This window comes from Lissotriton vulgaris, chromosome 7, assembly GCF_964263255.1.
Source record: "Lissotriton vulgaris chromosome 7, aLisVul1.2, whole genome shotgun sequence".
NCBI classification, from domain to species: Eukaryota; Metazoa; Chordata; class Amphibia; order Caudata; family Salamandridae; genus Lissotriton; species Lissotriton vulgaris.
The window spans coordinates 1,150,562,485-1,150,582,790 of record NC_141695.1 but is presented as its reverse complement, the minus strand read 5'-3'; the positions used below and the strand labels follow the sequence as shown (position 1 = coordinate 1,150,582,790).

General features: G+C 48.0%; 1 protein-coding gene across 1 annotated transcript in view; it reads right to left on the bottom strand.

Annotated features, from left to right (window-relative positions):
* AFAP1L1 (actin filament associated protein 1 like 1) overlaps positions 1-13,353 on the bottom strand; it is a 164,525-nt gene extending 151,172 nt beyond the window's left edge. The window contains exon 1 of the mRNA XM_086931589.1: positions 13,255-13,353. Within this exon, the coding sequence (XP_086787715.1) occupies positions 13,255-13,288 (34 nt within the window). The 5' untranslated portion in view covers positions 13,289-13,353. The remainder of the gene's footprint in view (positions 1-13,254) is intronic.
* Positions 13,354-20,306: the final 6,953 nt, after the last annotated feature.

The window sequence follows — 20,306 nt, the reverse complement described above, 5'->3', positions numbered from 1 at the left end:
GTTCGCCAAGTGAACCCTCCTCCCTTTAACATCGAGTGCGCAATGGTTCGTATATATATATATATATATCTTAGTACATCAAGTTTCATTAGCTAAGGAACACCATGAGGCATCCGTTAGTTTTCATTGATACCAGCGCCATTTTGGGCGAGGCCGGTTTTAGTCCGGAAGTAGCATCAGGGGCAAAATATCCCCGACAATTGGCGGTTGGACCAGAGTCCCTTTCGGCAGTCCAAAAGAAAACTGTGCTAACAAAGGGGCTGGTGGTGCGGACCGTCAATCAAGAGAGGGAGGGGGTAAAGTCTCTCTTACCGGGTCATGTTGATGTTCAGCCGGAACTTGCTCGAGTTCGTTAGCCCATAATGTTCCTGGGTGGTTCAGACGGAGGCTGATGCAGACACGAGAGCACCGCCATCTTGTTGCTGTGCTGTGGTTATTTCATTTGAGATCAATGCAACTGTTCCTCACCGGAAGCCTGAAGGGGCCGAGGGCTCTTGGGACTTTGGTAGAATCTTCAAAGTCGAGGGGATGTTTGTCGATGGTGGGGGCTTGCGCCCAGGTGGGCAAGTGCTCGAGTTGCAATTTCGGACAAAGTTACTCCAGCGGCCTAGACCCGCCTTTCGAGGGCCCAGATGCCATTTTGAGACCCTGTGGCAGCCACCTTTGCCGTATCCATCAGGAGTGGAACAAACTTCTTGTGATGGCAAAAGACAGAGCATCATGCTGCTGGAGCAGGACATTTTGGTTCGGGGCGCCAGGGTGCAGCAGTGGAGCCTTCGTCTGGGGAGGTGAGGGAGGCTCGTCCGTGCCGTCTCCCTCTCCCGGCGCATCCTACACCGTCCCTTGGAATCAGGGGCGCACATGATGACCACCCTACACCCCTGATTCCGACTCTTGGGGGACCACTGTACATCCGGTGTTCCGTAAATATGCCCGTCGGACATTGTGTGTCCTGTACCACGCAAGTATACCAGCCGGGTCTTGTATATCCTGTACTGAGAAAATATACGAGTCGGGCATTGTGTGTCCTGTGTTGCGGAAATATGGCCGTCGCCCGGCTGGAGGACATCGGCGTCGGGCCAGGGCAGGGAAGCCTCCTACCTGTGGAGGTGGAAGAGGCTCGTCCGCGTCGCCTCTTCCTCCCTGCCCACCCTGCATCCGTTTGATGGAGGAATTCGTGATGGCCGGACCAGGAGATACAAGGGAGGGGGTCATTTTCATCCGCCCCCTCCCTACTCGCGGTCCGGGGGACGCCATCCCTGGAAGGGCAGTATGGGAAGACCATTTCATTGCCCGCTGTGTGGGGTCTCCAGTACCTTCTCGCCAGCAATCTCTTTTTGGCTCATGGTTGCTGGCAGGCCCCGCCCCACACGTGCTATGTGTTTCGGATGGGCGGGACCATCAAACTGTTACATTGGGAGACTTCCGGAGTGAGCATAATATGTTTTGTATTTTTCCTATTAGTAAAGTTTGTTTTTTAGAGAGTTCTACTAGTTATTCTATTTACTGTTGGTTGTGTGTTTTACTGTAATTAAATCCTAAGTTATATAATAGACGCTTGGCTTTCTTGAGTCTTTTTTTTTAACGGGGGGTTGTTTACACTGACCTGCAGTTGTGTTTGTTTTTCAGAGTGGGGGAGCAACAGAGAGCAATCAGTCCCAGAATTCTAACATGTCGTTAAAATTGGTCTGACGAAATCTGTGCCATCGAGCATAATCAAACGGGGTGGTCCTGTCTGTACTAGTCTGATTGGTTTTTATCTCACGCCTTTTTCCTTTCTGCCGGTCCGTCCTTTCTGTCAACCTTCCATTCTTACCTATGCTTTGCAGAATCGGACATTGGGCTTTCCAGTGTCCAAGACATTTACAGAAAGCACATTGGTTTTGTTTTACATCTGTTCGTCCTGTGCGTAATGTCGGGGGATTACCTTCGGGTCGTTGTGTTCCGGGGTTGGCTTGTCGGCACATCCCTCTACACCGTTCTCTTTCCATGTCTACTCCTCGGGACTGTGCCATCGCTGGCCCTTCCCTTTGCCTACTAGACGTTTGGAGGGTTATCCGTCGTGTCCCCTCATCTTTTCTAGATTCGTCGCCTTCCCTTCGTCGTGAGGCTTCTTTGCGCCACATGCCGAGACTATCGAGCATAATAGGTGTTGTTTCATTCCTACGAAGGGCTATTTCTACCGTTTCTATTTTGTCTAGATCAAAGGATCCTCTCAGTGGCCACTGTCTTTCTCGATCCTTTTTCGTATATTTATGCCACAGCTCACTATAGGCTATAGCAATTAATCCATGCTTCATGAACATGTCCTTATTAGGGGTGCCTTCCAGCGGAGCCGGATGGTTCATCTCTAATAAGCGGTCCGGGCTAAACAGGCTACTGACTAGTGGGGAGAAGACAGGCATGACGGATCACAATGGGATAATAGTCAGCACTACCTATCTTATCACTGCGCGCAAAGACTAGACAGAATATTTCTATTCTACGTTGTTTGCACGTAGTGAATACCTCATAAACCAATTCTGAGCAATCAATCAATGTTAGGCCAAAAATAAAAAATCAATATGGTCAATGGGGAGAATAAGTAGGCTCGCAAAAGTTCGCGTCACCTCCCCTTTCACTATCTGTAAAGAGGGGACCTATTTTTCCCTGTTTGCAGACAGAGAATCTCCAGAAAACAATCTATAACAGTTAATCAATGTTTAGGTCGAAAATAAAAAATCAATATGGTCAAATGGGGAGAATAAGTAGGCTCGCAAAAGTTCGCGTCACCTACCCTTTCACTATCTGTAAAGAGGGGACCTATTTTTCCCTGTTTGCAGACAGAGAATCTCCAGAAAACAATCTATAACAGTTAATCAATGGGGGAGAAAGATGGGTCCGATGGGTGCGTACCTATCCTTCGCTGTTTATAAAGGGAGAGCCTGTTGTTTCTCCGTTTGTAGACAGTGAATCTCTAATAAATTAACAAAAAGTAATACTAGTATTTTCTCAACAATTATCAACCACTTCCAATTATCTATCACTTTCGCAATTCGTCGTGTTTACACGACCTTACCCGGACCGCATGGACAGTTTCTCGTCTTCCGAATCCAGCGCCCGATCGTCCTCTTCTCTTCGTACTTCTCGTGGCACTTCCTGATGGTTCCCAGTCAGGACCGCAGATCACTCGAGAGAGGTCTGTTCGGAACCAGTGAAGTTCGGATGATCGGCTGTCAGACAAGGGTCTATCGGACAGGGTACCTTCCGATCGTTGCAGTCGTTCACTCTGTCGTCGGGACCTCTCCCACTGGATCCACGAGTCGCTGATGGGCCCCACGTTTGGGGCGCCAATTGTTAAAAAGGGTTCCAAAGACAACCGGTAACCAAAGACCCTTTTATGTTGCCCGGCGGTATCGCCTCTATGACCCACCAATATTAATCAATGAAGAAGCAGGCGCTGGAGACTGGAAGGCGGGAAACGAGGATTTATTCTCTCCGGAGGAGAACACATCAATTCAGACAGCAAGTATCGTCACGAGGTGCTCTAACCACATCTCTGAGGCCTGGCCTCTTATACTAGGGTTTACGACCTTTATTGCACATAACACATTCTCGCAATACTTTAGTACTTGAAAGAACATTCTTGGAATCTCCCCTTCAGACCCGTTCCCACATACATTTACAGTTGGATTCCCCACCCCGGTCACAACAGGTGATGGTTGTCGCACAGCAGGGCATTCCGCCGATTCACGGAATGCATGGGGTTTGATCGGATCTCATGGGGTGGGGGCTTTGATCGGTTCGGGGATCTTTTGATGGGGAGGGGAAGCTTCCTACTGTACGGGGTAATAAACAGTATCCGCAGGGCCAGGTGGCGGCCTGGGAACAGGGAAGACAAACGGGGACACAGGAAAAGGGGGTTTGCATCAGAAGGGTTTGAGGCCATGAAAGGAATGAGGGGAGGTGTCGCGCTGGGAACAGGATGGGATTCCGTGGTGAAGCTGCGCCGAGAAGGGGTCTATGACCCAAGGCATGAGAGAGCGGGGGTTGTCAGCGTGCGGGGGAATGCTTGCGAGGTTAAGAGAGAGAGAGAGACGCGCTGGCTATCAGCGAGGGGCAGGGAGGCCATGGTGCTCAAAATGGCTGCCGCTTACGCGCACGAATGGGCTTGGAAAGGGGCAAGATGGCGCCGATAATGTTCACCAAGTTTGTACTTATTTTCCACAGTCCCTCCCTTTAAACATTGGGCATTCATATCGGATTGTTGTACATCAGATAGGATGTTTTCCATGAGTACAACAAAAACAGAAGAATTTGATTGGTCTGTGGCGCATGCCAGGCAGAGCAGTACTGTAAGCCTTACATAAGTCGAGAGACACTGTTCTGCCCTGAGATCCTGGCCAGTGGCTAGGAGGTGGTGAGTATCTTTTGACGTAGGAGGTTGAACATGAAGGATTCTTTTGAAACAGCCAGGACCATCAGAGTAAGTGAATGATATGTTTTCAACAATGCCCATAGCATCGTATAACCATCTCCGAGTGAGTGCACTTTTGTAGGGAACTGGAAAGGCCAAAATCAGTTGTTTCTGATGCGTGTTGGAGTCTGAAGATTGGTAGAGAGCAGCCTGATGTTTTGTTTATAAGGGGTTGAGTTGATTGTGTGAATTTGTGCCAAAGAACTGAAACAGTGACTGGGTCGTGGAGCTTGGGCTGGTAAGGACGTTATGGGGGACGTGGGATCGGATTGTTAGGCCAGGAGTATAAAAAGAAATAGACCGGATAAAATGCAACAAGACGATAACATAGAAAGGTCATAAATCCACCTTAGTATCAGTATAAGTGCTTAATTTGTGAAAGCAGCCGCGGCCCATGCAGGTAAGAGCGGTGGGGCTGGTTGGGGGGAGATTTCAACAGATGACGGGGGAAAATGCATTATTTATTTACCTCTCCCCTGTGGTCGTCTGTCGAATCCCACCCAACCCAACTGGGTGGAAGATGATGTGCCGGGCCCCAAAGTTTGTTCATCAGCCTACCCACGGTTGTGGTGCTGAAAACCAAGGCTGCATAGCCTTGACTTTACTTCATGCTCCTTTAATCCACCACCAGACACTTAATCTCACTCTTGCGGGTTCTTTTTCATCCTTGCTTTCTTCCTTTGTCACTGTTTTTCTGACTTACGCTTCCTGTGTGTCACAGCCTGCTGAGGAAACATCAATGCTAGTCCCCAAAAATAGGTGCCGGTGGGCCCCACCTTTAAACAGCGGCTCAAATAAAGCACTGAGGCAGACCATATAAAAGTGTGGAGCACCCAAGTGGTGAAATGGGTTCAGGCCTTTGTCGAGAGGATTAAACAAGTGAGAAAACATCAAGGGCTAGGCTGCTGCAACAGTCTACTTTTAGGGGTCACTGGAATGGGCTGAGAAGTGAAGTTGACAGGTGCAGACCTTACTTTTACTTGAGTAGTTGTGGGGGGCTGCCTCTTACTGTGAAAGTTAACTCCTAGGTGTAGGTGGATGTGATGGGTGGACATGACCTAGAGGTCCTACAAACATGAAGGGTTTAGGTGCTGTGGAGGACTTAAATACAAGACTGTGGTTTGGCATGGTTGTGGGCAGCCACACTCCTGCATTGCAGAGTAATTGATTCACATTTGGAAGGAAGCCCAAAGAGATAGAAGTGGACAGGAAAAGACTAATATTGTGCTAGCCTGTGCTAACTTCTTACCCCCCACCCACCAGTGCCAGCCTCCACACTATCCACAGTTTGCAGCCTCCCGCACTTGCGATCAGGGCCAATTTCTCAAACTGCCCTCCAGTGCCAGTTTCTCACGCTAACGAATAATGCAAACTTTTCACTCTTCACAGTTGTATTGAAGTCTCACTCACGATCTCTTAATTAGACAACACAGCAGTGCACGCTTTCTTCATTGCTCTTCAATGTCACCTTTTCACACTTGCCCAGCTCCTTACCCCGAGTGCCAACGTCTGACATGGCTAGTGCTTAATTTGAGCAAGTGGTTTCCGGTGATCGGCATTAGTACTTAATTATCAACCCTGACATTTATGATAGTCTGCCACATGATGGCGCTGTCTGTCTAATTTAGAGACAAGCACAACAACAGTTTTTTATTAACCCCTTCCATGCTCATGACGGAACGGTTCCGTCATGAGCGTCGGTTGAGCTGTGCTCATGACGGAACCGTTCCGTCATGAGCCGATAGGCTCATTAGAACCTTCAGCACAGCGCGAAAATTCGTGCCGCGCTGAAGGGCTTAATTAAATATGAATTAAAATGACAAATATCTGCCACCCACACTATTCTTGTAGTGTTGGGGGCCTGGAATAGTCTGAAATGTCACACTAGTAACAGTGCGATGTAATTAGTTGTGTTGGTACTGTCATTGGCAGCGCTGGCAATGGGTGGTGCGAGCTTGGCGAGGGCTCTGGTACTTACTTTTGTTAAATAAATTTAACAATGCACATGGCTCAAAAGTGCCAGCCTCTAAAGCAACCCACTGTGCAAATTCCTTACACTGACTGCTACCGCTTGCTCTTCACACTGTCCGCCAACGCTAACTTCTCACATTGTTGACCAGGCTGTTTTGCACCAGTGCCACCATTTCAAGTTATTCACCAGTAGCATCATCTCACACTTCCAACCAGTATCACCATCTGAAAATACCTACTAGTGGAATTTGCTCTTACTGCCCTCCAGTGCAAGTTTCTAAAGCTGCTTACCAGTGAAAGCATCTCTGCCCACCAATTTCACCTCCTCACAATGCCCATTAGGGCAAGCTCTTAAAATTGCCCACTATTATTAGATTATCTCACTGTACACCATATTCATCTAGTTTTTGGTGGACCAGCACGCAGTGCATAATTTGAGCAAGTGGTTTCCGGTGCTCGGCACCAGCACTTCATTGTCAACACAGCACTTATGCCAGCCTGCCACATGGTGGTGCTGTTTGTCTAATTTTGTGGAGGGCACAACAACAGTTCTTTAATAATTCAAAATACATTTAAATGACTAATGCATCCCATCCAAATCTATAAGAATTGCTTGGTTGGCAGATATTAGTCATTTTTAATGTATATTACATTAAAAGTCTGAATTGTCACACTTCTAGGAGTGTGAAGGTTAGTTGTATTGGTACTGTCATTGACAGCGCTGGCAGGGGCAATGAGGGGTGAAAGCTGCAGTGTCCTCCTGACAAGGGGCCTGGCACTTATGTTTTTTACAAATTAAGCACTGATCCAGCAGTGCTATTTTTCTGCACTATCCAACAATGCCACCTTTTCACGGTGATGTAAATCATATAAGCTAAGTGTCCAGGTAGGAATCATTCACAGTGTAAATTTTACATTCAACAGTGTCATAACTATGATCACTAAATTGAAAAGGGTAACCGAGGGGTTTCAGCAACAGCAAACAATGAATAGTATCAAAAATATATATTTATTTTTTGATTTTCAATTATAAACTTTTTGTGTTTTACAGTTTTATCCAAGAATCAAAAGTCCGGCAACATTAAACCACCAAAACCATATATCACAAATCATATGGTGGCATACAAACACCTTTACCACATAGTGTGGACACAATAAAAGGACCACATGCACGTTATTATATATGCAGCCTAATTCACAAATTGTTATTTCAAGTGAATTATACAGTATGGTTGTATAAAAGGTGTTAGGCGTCGACGTTTCGGTCCATGTAGGCCAAAAAGATCCGGAGGACCATCTTCAGGACAAAAAGAGTTGCACAGGGGTATAAAAAGCCAACAACCAAAACGCCTCACAGGTCGTTATCTGGCGGCCGCCCGAACCATTCGCTGGCCAAAAGACGCCGGCTCTAAGGAGTCCGTGTGTCTTCTCCGTGAACGATCGCGGAAACCATCCACTTCCGCATATGATGTATATAACGTTAGGCGCCGGCCATCTTGTTATCTAATGCTGCTGCCAAATTCAGACACACGTTTTATCCAAGAATCAAAAGTCCGGCGCCTAACGTTATATACATCATATGCGGAAGTGGATGGTTTCCACGATCGTTCACGGAGAAGACACACGGACTCCTTAGAGCCGGCGTCTTTTGGCCAGCGAATGGTTCGGGCGGCCGCCAGATAACGACCTGTGAGGCGTTTTGGTTGTTGGCTTTTTATACCCCTGTGCAACTCTTTTTGTCCTGAAGATGGTCCTCCGGATCTTTTTGGCCTACATGGACCGAAACGTCGACGCCTAACACCTTTTATACAACCATACTGTATAATTCACTTGAAATAACAATTTGTGAATTAGGCTGCATATATAATAACGTGCATGTGGTCCTTTTATTGTGTCCACACTATGTGGTAAAGGTGTTTGTATGCCACCATATGATTTGTGATATATGGTTTTGGTGGTTTAATGTTGCCGGACTTTTGATTCTTGGATAAAACTGTAAAACACAAAAAGTTTATAATTGAAAATCAAAAAATAAATATATATTTTTGATACTATTCATTGTTTGCTGTTGCTGAAACCCCTCGGTTACCCTCTTCAATTTAGTGATCATAGTTATGACACTGTTGAATGTAAAATTTACACTGTGAATGATTCCTACCTGGACACTTAGCTTATATGATTTACATTACCCTGTCCCGGTGGGATTATTGGGTGGCTCTGTTCTAATACCTTTTCACGGTGGTCATAAGTGCTATTTTTACACACACTTCTCACCAGCGTCAACTTCTCTGACTTTGAAGTCATACTATCTTCTCTCACTAGAGCTTCAACCTGTCTTTTAGAATCAGCTTCTCAAAACGTCAACACGCACTAAACTCTCATGCTGCCCACTATCACCAGTCCCCGACAGTGTCCACCATATCCAGATTATCCTACCTCCCAGCACTGCCAGCTTCTCACATTGCTCTCTAGCGTGAGCTTCTTACAGTGCCACCCAGTGCATGTGTCACGCTTCCCATCACAAGTCTAACAAGGGAAAACTCTTCAGCAAACGCCCAGCACTGGCAGTGCTTAATTTGAGCCGGTGGTTTCCGGAGCAGAGCACAGCACTTAATCATCAACACTGGCCCTTTTCTTTTGCACCAGTTAAGGACACATTCATTTATGGTAGGCACAGGGAGATTAAGTGATTTGCCCAGAATCACAGGATGTTGAGCCTACGCCAAGACTGGAACCTGGTTCCCCAACTCCGAAGTCAGCAGCTCTGGCCATTACGCCACATCTTCGAACCACTTTCATGGTTAGTAGTTGGCTCTGTTTTAGGCGGCACTAACAGGCGAAATGGGCTGGTGGAAGCTGCCTCCTGACAAGAGCCTCTGCACTTTTTTTTTTTTTTTACAAATTAACCACTGCCCAGCAGTGCACACGTCACACTGCCCCAGTACAAGTTTCTCACACTACCCACCGGTTTAGGGCCTCCTTCGTGAAACTGCCAACAATTGCACCGTGTGTGAAAGTGACATCTGTTCAATGAGGCTGCGCTCACTTGTGACAATCTTTGCACAAGCGAACACAAACATCAAGACAGTGGCCATTTCTGACTGATGCTGAAGTTGCAAATATTTGAACACGTGACCTAACATGGCCTCCTGTCTTAGTTAGTCACTTGCTTCGGCAAGTGTTGCTAACATAAATATACACGGAAATTGTTGTGAGTGAGGGATTGAGTTATTCTAGTGGCAGTGTTCATAATATCCAAACCGCAAAAAACAAATTATATTGAAAACACGTAACCAAAATGTATATCCATTAAAATGACACCACAATAGTAAAACCCACAATCCCCAAAATATAATGCAGATAAGCATAAACTATTAAAGTGAAAACAAATCAAAAAGAGTGAACCAACACTAAACCTAAACTCAAAGATTTGAACCTTAACCAAATGCGATTCTTAATATTTACCCAAACCCTGGGCATAAATCCCACACTAAGTCGTGTGCAAAGACTGACCTTAGCCCTAGTCTCTGACCCCGAGATTTAACGCTAACCCTAAGACCTGGGCCTACTTCTAATGCTAAATTCAGGGCTCGAGTCGGGGTACCACACGGGGTGGACGGCGTCCCCCCACTTATTTTACCGGGGGACGCCATCCCCCCTGCCAACCAGCTGGACTTCACTCTTTGGCTTCTCTGGGACGAGGAGCTCGGCACCTTTCGTGACAACGCTTCCTGTCGTGACATCACTTCCGGTGACAGCATCCCCCCACTTCTTTTTTTTAAAAGTGTGCCTTGGCTAAAGTCACGCCTAGACCCAACCCTTGCCCTGAGATTAAACCTATTGAAATCCATATACTTAATTCCACAGAGCCCTTCCACGTCATAAATGATACATAAGGCTCTGCCCAGCTTAAGGAGCCCTGTAGAAACACCAACCTGTCACATTCTGGACTGAGTCCCAGCCAAAGCAGCAGCCTGGCGCGTGAATGACTCTGCCCCAGCCCGTGCAGCCCCCTGGAGACAGCAGCCTGGCACATGACTGACTCTTCCCCAGCCCGCGCCGCCCCATGGAGACAGCAGCCTGGCACATGACTGACTCTGCTCCAGACCATGACGCCCCATGGAGACAGCAGCCTGGCACATGACTGACTTTGCCCCAGCCCGTGAAGCCCCATGGAGACAGCAGCCTGGCACATGTGTGACTCTTCCTCAGCCCGTGTAGCCCCATGGAAACAGCAGCCTGGCACATGACTGACTTTGCCCCAGCCCGTGAAGCCCCATGGAGACAGCAGCCTGGCACATGTGTGACTCTTCCTCGGCCCGTGTAGCCCCATGGAAACAGCAGCCTGGCACATGACTGACTTTGCCCCAGCCCGTGCAGCCCCATGGAGACAGCAGCCTGGCACATGACTGACTCTGCCCCAGCCCGTGCAACCCCATGGAGACAGCAGCCTGGCACATGACTGACTCTGCCCCAGCCCGTGCAGCCCCATGGAGACTCCAGCCTGGCACATGACTGACTCAGCCCATGAGCCACCCTGGATGACAACAGCCTGGCACATGAGTGACTCTGCCCCAGCCCATGAGGCCCCATGGAGACAGCAGCCTGGCACATGACTGACTCTGCCCCAGCCCGTGCAGCCCCATGGAGACAGCAGCCTGACACTTGACTGACTCTACCCCAGCCCATGAGGCCCCATGGAGACAGGCAGCAGCCTGGCACGTGACTGACTCTGCCCCAGCTCGTGAATCCCCATGGAGACAGCAGCCTGACACGTGACTGACTCTTCCCCAGCCCATGCCGCCCCATGGAGACAGCAGCCTGGCACATGACTGACTCTGCCCCAGCCCGTGCCGCCCCATGGAGACAGCAGCCTGGCACATGAGTGACTCTTCCCCAGCCCGTGAAGCGCCATGGAGACAGCAGCCTGGCACATGACTGACTCTGCCCCAGCCCGTGCAGCCCCATGGAGACAGCAGCCTGACACGTGACTGACTCTACCCCAGCCCATGAGGCCCCAAGGAGACAGCAGCCTGGCACGTGACTGACTCTACCCCAGCCCGCGAAGCCTCATGGATACTGCAGCCTGGCACGTGACTGACTCTTCCCCAGCCCGTGCAGCCCCATGGAGACAGCAGCCTGACACGTGACTGACTCTGCCCCAGCCCATGAGGCCCCATGGAGACAGCAGCCTGGCACGTGACTGACTCTACCCCAGCCCATGAGGCCCCATGGAGACAGCAGCCTGGCACGTGACTGACTCTGCCCCAGCCCATGAGGCCCCATGGAGACAGCAGCCTGGCACGTGACTGACTCTACCCCAGCCCATGAGGCCCCATGGAGACAGCAGCCTGGCACATGACTGACTCTGCCCCAGCCCGTGCCGCCCCATGGAGACAGCAGCCTGGCACATGACTGACTCTGCCCCAGCCCGCGCAGCCCCATGAAGACAGCAGCCTGGCACATGACTGACTCTGCCCCAGCCCATGAGGCCCCATGGAGACAGCAGCCTGGCACATGACTGACTCTGCCCCAGCCCATGATGCCCCATGGAGACAGCAGCCTGGCACATGACTGACTCTACCCCAGCCCATGAGGCCTCATGGAGACAGCAGCCTGGCACGTGACTGACTCTGCACCGACCACACTGGCATGCCTTGAAGCGTTCCCGTTTGCCCGAGTCCCCAGTGTACTGCAGCCCGCCCGCCCGCACAGCTAATGAGCAAACCTTCACAGGCCCGTGTGAAACCCCAGGGCCCTCACAAGGTTTAAAGGGCCCGCTCCATCTCCTGTAAAACTCGCTCTTTCCGTCGCCGGTTCCAGCCCTACTTATACTGTACAATTGTTTATTTTTAATGAGCTCTTCTACTCCTTCCTCCCCTCTTTGTTACTTTAAACCGTACGCACGGGGCTCTGCCGTTAACAATAATCTACAGAACATGCACGCAGGACTCCGGCTCGCGGTCTTTTCTTGAGTGATGTGTTTCCTGGCACAGAGAGCGAACAGTCTGGGACTTTATTGCAGTCACCATAAAGGAAGCATCCCTTTAAATAAACAACTAACTAGCCATCAGAATGAAATAAAAGTAATTGCCCAACACAATAACAGCAGATTAAGAGGGGAAAAAGTAGCAGGCAGACTTGTTAAAAATCATGTTTTTAAAACATAACAATCCACTCAAAAGCACTTAAAACCTTTTGTGAGACAGTGACAAAAGGGTAGGGGTCCGGCGGCGCACGCGGTTCAGGGGTGGGTTGCTGTGTGCTCGTGGTCACCTGGGGCAGATGTAGTTTCCCAGCACTGCCTGAGTCAGGACAGGAGTAAGCCACATCAAGTCATCAAAGCACAAAGCATCTGCTTTCTCCCCTCGCTTCTCCCTCTGCGTTTCCATCAATGCCAGTCAAACCAAAATACTCTTTTACTTACTCAGCTGCACGGTAGTCACACGCATTACCAAGCAAACTATTTTATTTAATGCATTTTAAATATAGCGCGGACTTTACCCAAAGGTGTCAGAGCGCTGCACAATAGAACCAAGTACGTTACATGAGGAGGATATTACAAGTCACACTTTACAGAAACAAACGAGACGTCCTGCGTGCGAGCACTGTACCACCTTGGAAGTAGGTAATGCCAGCTGTATCCACCTAGGAAGGATGAAAGGCTGAGTCGGCTCAGCTAGAGGTTCACCTCTATAATCTGCGCCATAAGCGGGGGCTCAACCCACCGAGTTACCTTTTCCAGCCCAAATAAGTAGTCGCATTGTGGGGGACCCCCCCCCCCCTCCTTCTCAGCACCACACTGCTCCCCACGTGGTTCCACTCACCGGTGACCGTGGACCGGTACCCGTTGGTCAACATGGCGGCGGACCAGGAAATGGTGGTGAGTTCTGGTCGTGCTGCTGCCTCCTCTCTCCACGCTCCGTCCAAGTGAGCAGCACCTCTGGCAGTTTCCCTGCTTTGTCTGTTCGCCCCTCCCTTCCTCCCCACACCCTCCTGTCGGCAGGAGCCCGGCCTGTCCCGGTAACTGGACACCTTGCCACTAATTGGGCCCTGGACCTGCTTGGGACAAAGTCCACTGTCCCGGGGAGGGTGACAGGGATGTGTTAAACCGGCCTGAGGGGAGAAGGGTGGGCGTCTGGGGGGTCTGAGTAAGGGGAAGCGAGCACTTTAGAGCATCACACGTACAAAGGGAAACTTCAAGCAAGCCCTGACAGTCACTGCCTCTGAAGGACGACTGTCTGGCAGCCGCCGCTGGTACACATCTTTCTTTTCTAAGCCTCCTTGTGAGGAGCAGGCTGTTGAATCGGGCGCCTCAAGGCGAAAAGCGCCCAGAGGCAATTCTATTTAAATGGAGCGATATATCTTTTATCGGTTAATGGAGGGTGCAAATTGAGCAGCAGAGGAGGCGGGTGTTCCAAATACACAACAGAGCTTTATGCGGTTTCCTAATTCTAGACGACATCCGGGTTGTTCGCACAAGGGGAAGAAAGTTGCGAAGTCTAGTGCAGCGAAGAAGGGCGGCTGAGGGAAATTGAGGAGAGACTGGGCAGAGAATGAACACATTGATGCAAGGGGACTAGGCATGTATAAGAAGGAAGCGGAGGGGGGAGAAAAAAGAAAGCGAGAGGCAGCGGAGGGAAAGATGGAGGAGGAGAAAGAGGGACAGAAGCGACAATATGGTGGTACCACGGGAGGAGAACAAGGTAGAGGGTGCGAAGGAAGGAAGTGCGGTTAGGTTGGGGAGATAAGGTGAGAATGGGTTAACAAGACATCAAGAAAGAAAGAGAAGGAAAGACATAGAAATAGCCATAGCATAGGTGGTCACAGGGCTGAAGGGAGAGAGATGTTAGGAAATTTACAGGGAGGGCAGGGCAATTGGAGGGTGGCGTGTGCTGAAAGGTCAGAATCAAGTTGAATAAAGGAGAAAGGAAACTGGGATTGTGCACGCAGTTGACGTATCACGTCATGGGAATGTTTGCAAAGCTCCGTTGTAAACAGTAGGCCTGGGTGTGAAATTCTGCTCCGCTCGTGGAGTTTGCAGAATTTTTTCCGCTCCGTGTAGAGCGCGGAGTTCTGAAAAAAACTGCCCAGAGCGGAGTTTTTTCCCTGCTTGCTCTCACCAACGTTAAATTGACGAGAGCGAGTGAGGCCCCCGGCGGGATTTCCCAACGCAGGCAGTCGCGAATGGCCACTACCGCTCCTGTTGGGAAACCTTCAGTTCGCGTTGAGGAAGCTGCCGCTCGAGTAGAACATCTACTCAAGCAGCAGAAAGGAAGCTGCGCCCACTTGCGCTGCGCGTGCCATTTGCGCTGATTTTACAGCGTGGTACAAACACATGGTACTAAGAATCAGCATGTAACGCACTCCGCCACTTGCGGAACTCTGCAAAGCACGGAGGAGTTTTTGGGTCACTTTGCGGAAACTCCGCAAACTCCTTCCAGGCCTAGCAGACAGCACTTTTCATTGTAAAAACAACACAAGGTGCACAGTTGCCAACACCACCCCACCTTAGGAAAGGTGAAGTAGGCCTAACATCTGTGAGTCACATCAAGTTTTAGAGGCTGCATGGCCACCCTGCCTGTTCCGGTGTAGCAGACTCGTGCAGGTGGCACATATGATATCCTCATCCATGACTCTTGTGCCCTCTTCGGGTTTGCTCAACACGTTCTATGTAGTCTCCATTTTAATAGTAGTAATGCTTGCTTGCAGCTGGCCTACGTCTATTTGAATAATTATTGTGCAATTTTTCCTCCACTTGTGCCTGCGGTCTCTTCTCTTTATTCACTTTATTCTGTGAATTCTACTACCCCTGAGCGTTGACACAGAGACACACCCTCTGAACACACATACATCATATCATGAGCAGCACTTTGAGAAATGTCTTCTGATGAAAAGGTAGCAAATATGTCATGTAAAAGATTTCTTAGTGGAGACCTCTTTAGGTTTGGAGATGATGTGTTCGCCGTCCATAGTAAAAGAAAAGTTACTCCAGTCCTTCTGTGGAGTAAATCTCTGACTCTTTCCAGCGTGGGAAAAGGGTTGCATCAGAGTTTTTAAATGCAGCCACACCTTTAAGTCTGTGGGCATTTGCAAACTTACAAGGCTAAGAATACCATGTCCCACACACATTCCCACCTCTTCTGTGGGATTTGTTGGTTGGCATTTCTCTGCAGTAATAGCAGAGAAATTGCAGCAGTAAACACATTTCTATCTGCCAGGATTTCCATTGTGAATTACTTATAGGTATAAATGAACGGTTCTTTGAATGTAAACCCCCAGTTACAACCACAGGTGTAGCTTGGTCCGTAAGACTAGTGGGGTGTGAGCTTCAGATTTTCTGACAATCACACTGGCATATCATGATAATCATATGAGAAGCAGCACAGGAGAGGACCTTAAGGGCCAGTGGAAAGGAAAAGGAGTGCTGATTGTGAGGAGGTACTTAAAACACTTATTTTACAAAATAGCCCAGTTTTAAGACCTTCAGATCAGAGACGAGAGTGTGTGTGTGGGTATTTTAAAATCTCAGGTGAAATCCCACAGACACCTTACCATCCATGACTGAAAACTCCTGTACCCAACTTTATTAAATAATAGATTTATTATGAGGTGTAACACCTCACCCCCTTCCACCTCTCATCTCCCCAATCTACGCCCCTGTTTACACCTTGTTTAAGCTTGTTTCCGGTCCAGGGAAGGCATGGCTTGGCAGTTCGGGCTGGACTGTTCCCATGAGGCACAGGGTCAGACTGATTTGCATATAGCCATGTCTGAACTTGGGTGGCAGAGTGGGCTAAAGAACGGTGATGGATTAAACCCAGATCTTTTGACTGGGTGTGAGTGTTTGATTGGTTCAGATGGTCCATCCATTACCACCCCCTTTTGTACCACTATTTGGCCACCATAAGTGTGGCAGGGTATGCTCAGACGTGAGTCCCTTGCTCACTTTGCCACTGGATTCAAGCAAGCCAGGCTGAAGATGGCTGGAATGCCAGAAGCCGGTCCTCGGAAGCTTGTTTCCAGTCCAGGGAAGGCATGGCTTGGCAGTTCGGGCTGGACTGTTCCCATGAGGCACAGGGTCAGACTGATTTGCATATAGCCATGTCTGAACTGGGGTGGCAGAGTGGGCTAAAGAACAGTGATGGATTAAACCCAGATCTTTTGACTGGGTTTGAGTGTTTGATTGGCTCAGATGCTCCGTCCATTACCACCCCCTTTTGTACCGCATATCCTGAATACAGCATATCTCGCAGAGACAACACAAGGGCTGCCTAAGCGAGACCTAAAAAGCTGCCCAGAGTTGGACACTCTTCCTCAGAAGCAACCTCTGGAATTGTGAGCAATACTTCAGATGTGCTCACTATACTTGGGCACCTTATTCTAGAGGTGGTCTCCAGTACTGGATGCTGTACTGCGGATGTGATCTCCTGAATTGGTCACAATTCTCCAGATATTGTCTCCCTATGACAGGAGGGTAGTCCACAACAATTTGGAACTGAACACAGTACTTCAAATGGGGCCTAAGCAGTTGGTCACAGTACTCCCAATGAGTACTCAGAACTGAACACAGTACTCTCTTTTGAACGATTGATAATGGGCCTGATTCACAAAGCAATGAGTGCATTCAAGATGCACTTAGGTGCACAAAATAATCACTTTGCCCATGTAAATTCTCAATCTTGGTTCACGGTGGAAGATTTAAGAGACATTTCTGGTCACTTCTGGGTGGGCCTACATACAACAATAGGTCAACTTCCACAAGGCCCGCAATATGTGAGGGCATTTATGTACTTCTTCATGTAATTTTCTTCCAGGAAGTGCAAACTTACTCTTATCATAGGGAACAATAAGCCTGTTTTAAAGGAAGAAGGGTTTGATAGCACCCCTACATTAAATGGTGATGTTTGAGAAGAGATTTGTAAACAGAAAAAAATCTCCAGAGAAACTGTAAAAAGTGAAAAAAACACATTGTCTTTGCATTTCCATGCAGATTTTCCACTGGGTGGACAATCTGCCAGCTAAATTTGACACATTTGAGTGCTCATGAATATTTACAGCTGTCACCGTTTTATTTACATGCTTCTGGGGGTCCTGTATGCATCAGGCAAATGTTAGAATTGTACTGTAAACACAGAAGTTAGTCTGCAATGCAACCTTGACAAGGACATTGTGAATCAGACCTTTTGTCAAACCAGTTTTCCAGACAATAACCTGAGAAGATTGGACTGGTGACCCTAACTTCCACTTAACTGTGCCCAGCTTGAAGACAAACACTTTGCATTGGCCACAAGGGCCATCATGTAGCACTCAACAAAACACTAAAATAAAACAAGCATTTGCAATGCAATAGGTCTCACAATAATGAGAGTTTAAGCTATTGGCATTATAAATGGAAATGCCTTTTATTTATTTGTTTTGATAATTAACACATACATAAAAGACATTGTCATTTACAATGCCAATAGCTCATACTGTTGTAAAAGCGAGACCTATGCATATCAAAGAAGCGGTCGCCATTGCCCCGGGCTGCTTGGAAAGTGAAAGAGCTCATGGCGCTCTGAATGTTGCAGGAAAGCATGTCCTGCCTGCAGTAGGAGAAACTCGGTAAAGAAAAGAGTGCTTATAGACTAAATAAGGCGTACCATGTAACAACAGAAGTAAAAAGGGCCAGCCCTCAAGGGAGGGTACAAATGAGGAAAAGGCGGTACTAAGGAGGGACTAACAAACCTATTAACGATTCAGAGCCAGCATTTACAAAGGACAATGACACAAGCCAATGACAAATATGGGCGGAGAGTGGGCAGGGCTTCAAGTCCTTACTTGAATACAGCATGCCGCGCAGAGCAGCGCATGCGCCGCCCAGGCTTGACCTAAAAATACTTCAGCTTTGGTATCCAGAGCTGAACAAAATACTCCAGGTGTGACCTATATATAACTGGAAATAATATGCCAGAAATTACACCATATCATTCCCCTGCTCTTTGTCTGTGTGAATTGGTCTCCCTGGGTTTTTGATGCAGTGCCACTTGGATCATGCAATATTTGTGCACAGCAGTCAAAGGACTTTCATCCTTTTAAGGCTTCTACAACACAGTTCCACTTTCAGGTCTGGCTATAAACAGCCTTAGCATATTTGGATGGCCCCATGCTTTCAGTTCTTTAAAAAGCACATTAAAATGAAGTACAGAGAAATAGTGATTTTTTGTCAGCCCCCTTCAGCATTCGTTTGTATGTGTTTTCATGGTTTGCCATTGTTTGGTTGGGCTTTCATTTAAAGTTAAGGCATTTCAAGCATGATTACATTGCCTATTTGTTTTCACACTAGATTTTGTTGATGGGACATTAAGTGGACATTTTGTTAGATTGCAGGTAGGGCATTCTTGCTTGCACTTGAGATCCTGTGTGTGTTCTTTAATTTGCTTGTTTTCTGTGACAGCAGAAGTTCACCTGCGACTCTGGGAAAGAGGGGGTCTGGCCAATCTGACCAGAGGTTGGTATGAATGAAGGGGGAGGGAGGGGGATTACCCTGCCGCACGTTCAAAATTACTATTGGGACTCTCAGTTAATGATGGTAAATGACTGGGTCTTCACTGCAGAAAACAAACTGGCTGTGAGAATGGACAGACACATGATGGGCAGCATATGGTACCCAGCCTCGCTCTATGGGAAAAGAACTCTGAATCCACAGTAGTGACGATTTGGAAGGATGTAATGAAATACTTGGGATAGGAGTGCAGACTCACACAAGAGATGCCACTACATGACTCTGCCACTCAGGGATATCTGGGGAGATTATCGGGCTTTGCAAAATGGAACTTAATAGGCCTCTCCAAACTGGGTGAGCTATGGGCAGGAGGAGATGTGATTTTCCTGAAAGATCTAGTGATAGAATCCCACAAGGCTGATTAAGAAATTTACAGGTACACTGGCCTCCCACATAACAAGGGGCACAGATGTGGAGGAATCCGCACCACTGGAAGAATGGCTGCTCACAGAATCAATGGCCAAAATTGCCACATCACTGTTGTATAAAAACATCAAAATCACTCCCCTACTGCATGTTACAGCTCGAGGCGAGGTGGGACAAGGGTGTATAGGAGTTTGGAGATGGGGGATGGAAAAAGGCACTGAGGGCCAAAAGTCTAACTTTACTACTCGTAAATGCCCTTTGTGAATATTGAAAGTCGTAAAGTTAGACTTTCATCTTAGATTATCTTTGTGAATCTGGCCCATTGTTCCTCCTGCCTGATTGTGAAGTTGGATATGATCCATATACATTTGGAACAGTAGGTTATATTGAATATGTACATAAGCCAACAACCTCATATAAATGTTGAAGAGAAACATCAAGAGAGAGGAGGGAAAGTGTGTGCCTGCCCCAACTGGCCATAAGTAGATGTATTCATGATGGGTCGTGGAACGTAAAACTTGCTTCTCTTCCCCTGCCTTGGCTGATGGATGATGCATCAATTCTAGGGCAAATAAGTAAGAAGTTACTCAAACTTTTTGACTCAGAGTGGTCCTTATTCAGGCTTGGAAAGGCAGCGGTCAAGGGATCAAATAAAAAAGTAATGCATTATTGAAAGTGAAGCGAGTTAAGATGCAGAACAGGTGTGATTTTTTTAGCTTCCTCAAAGAGCCCACATGTGATGGAATTACTACACACAAACCATAACCTCTGACTGTCAAACAATAGCGATTGTGGAATCAATGATCCATCACCCAACCCGCAGACCAGCACCAAGCAGTAACACATAATCCTGCAGCACGCTAGAAAGTTCTCTCAAAAGTAGACGCTTGTAACATACTGTACCCAGGCCCTGAAAATCACAACTAGAGATTAAAGGAGATACGAATCACTTTGGTGGGTCCCAGT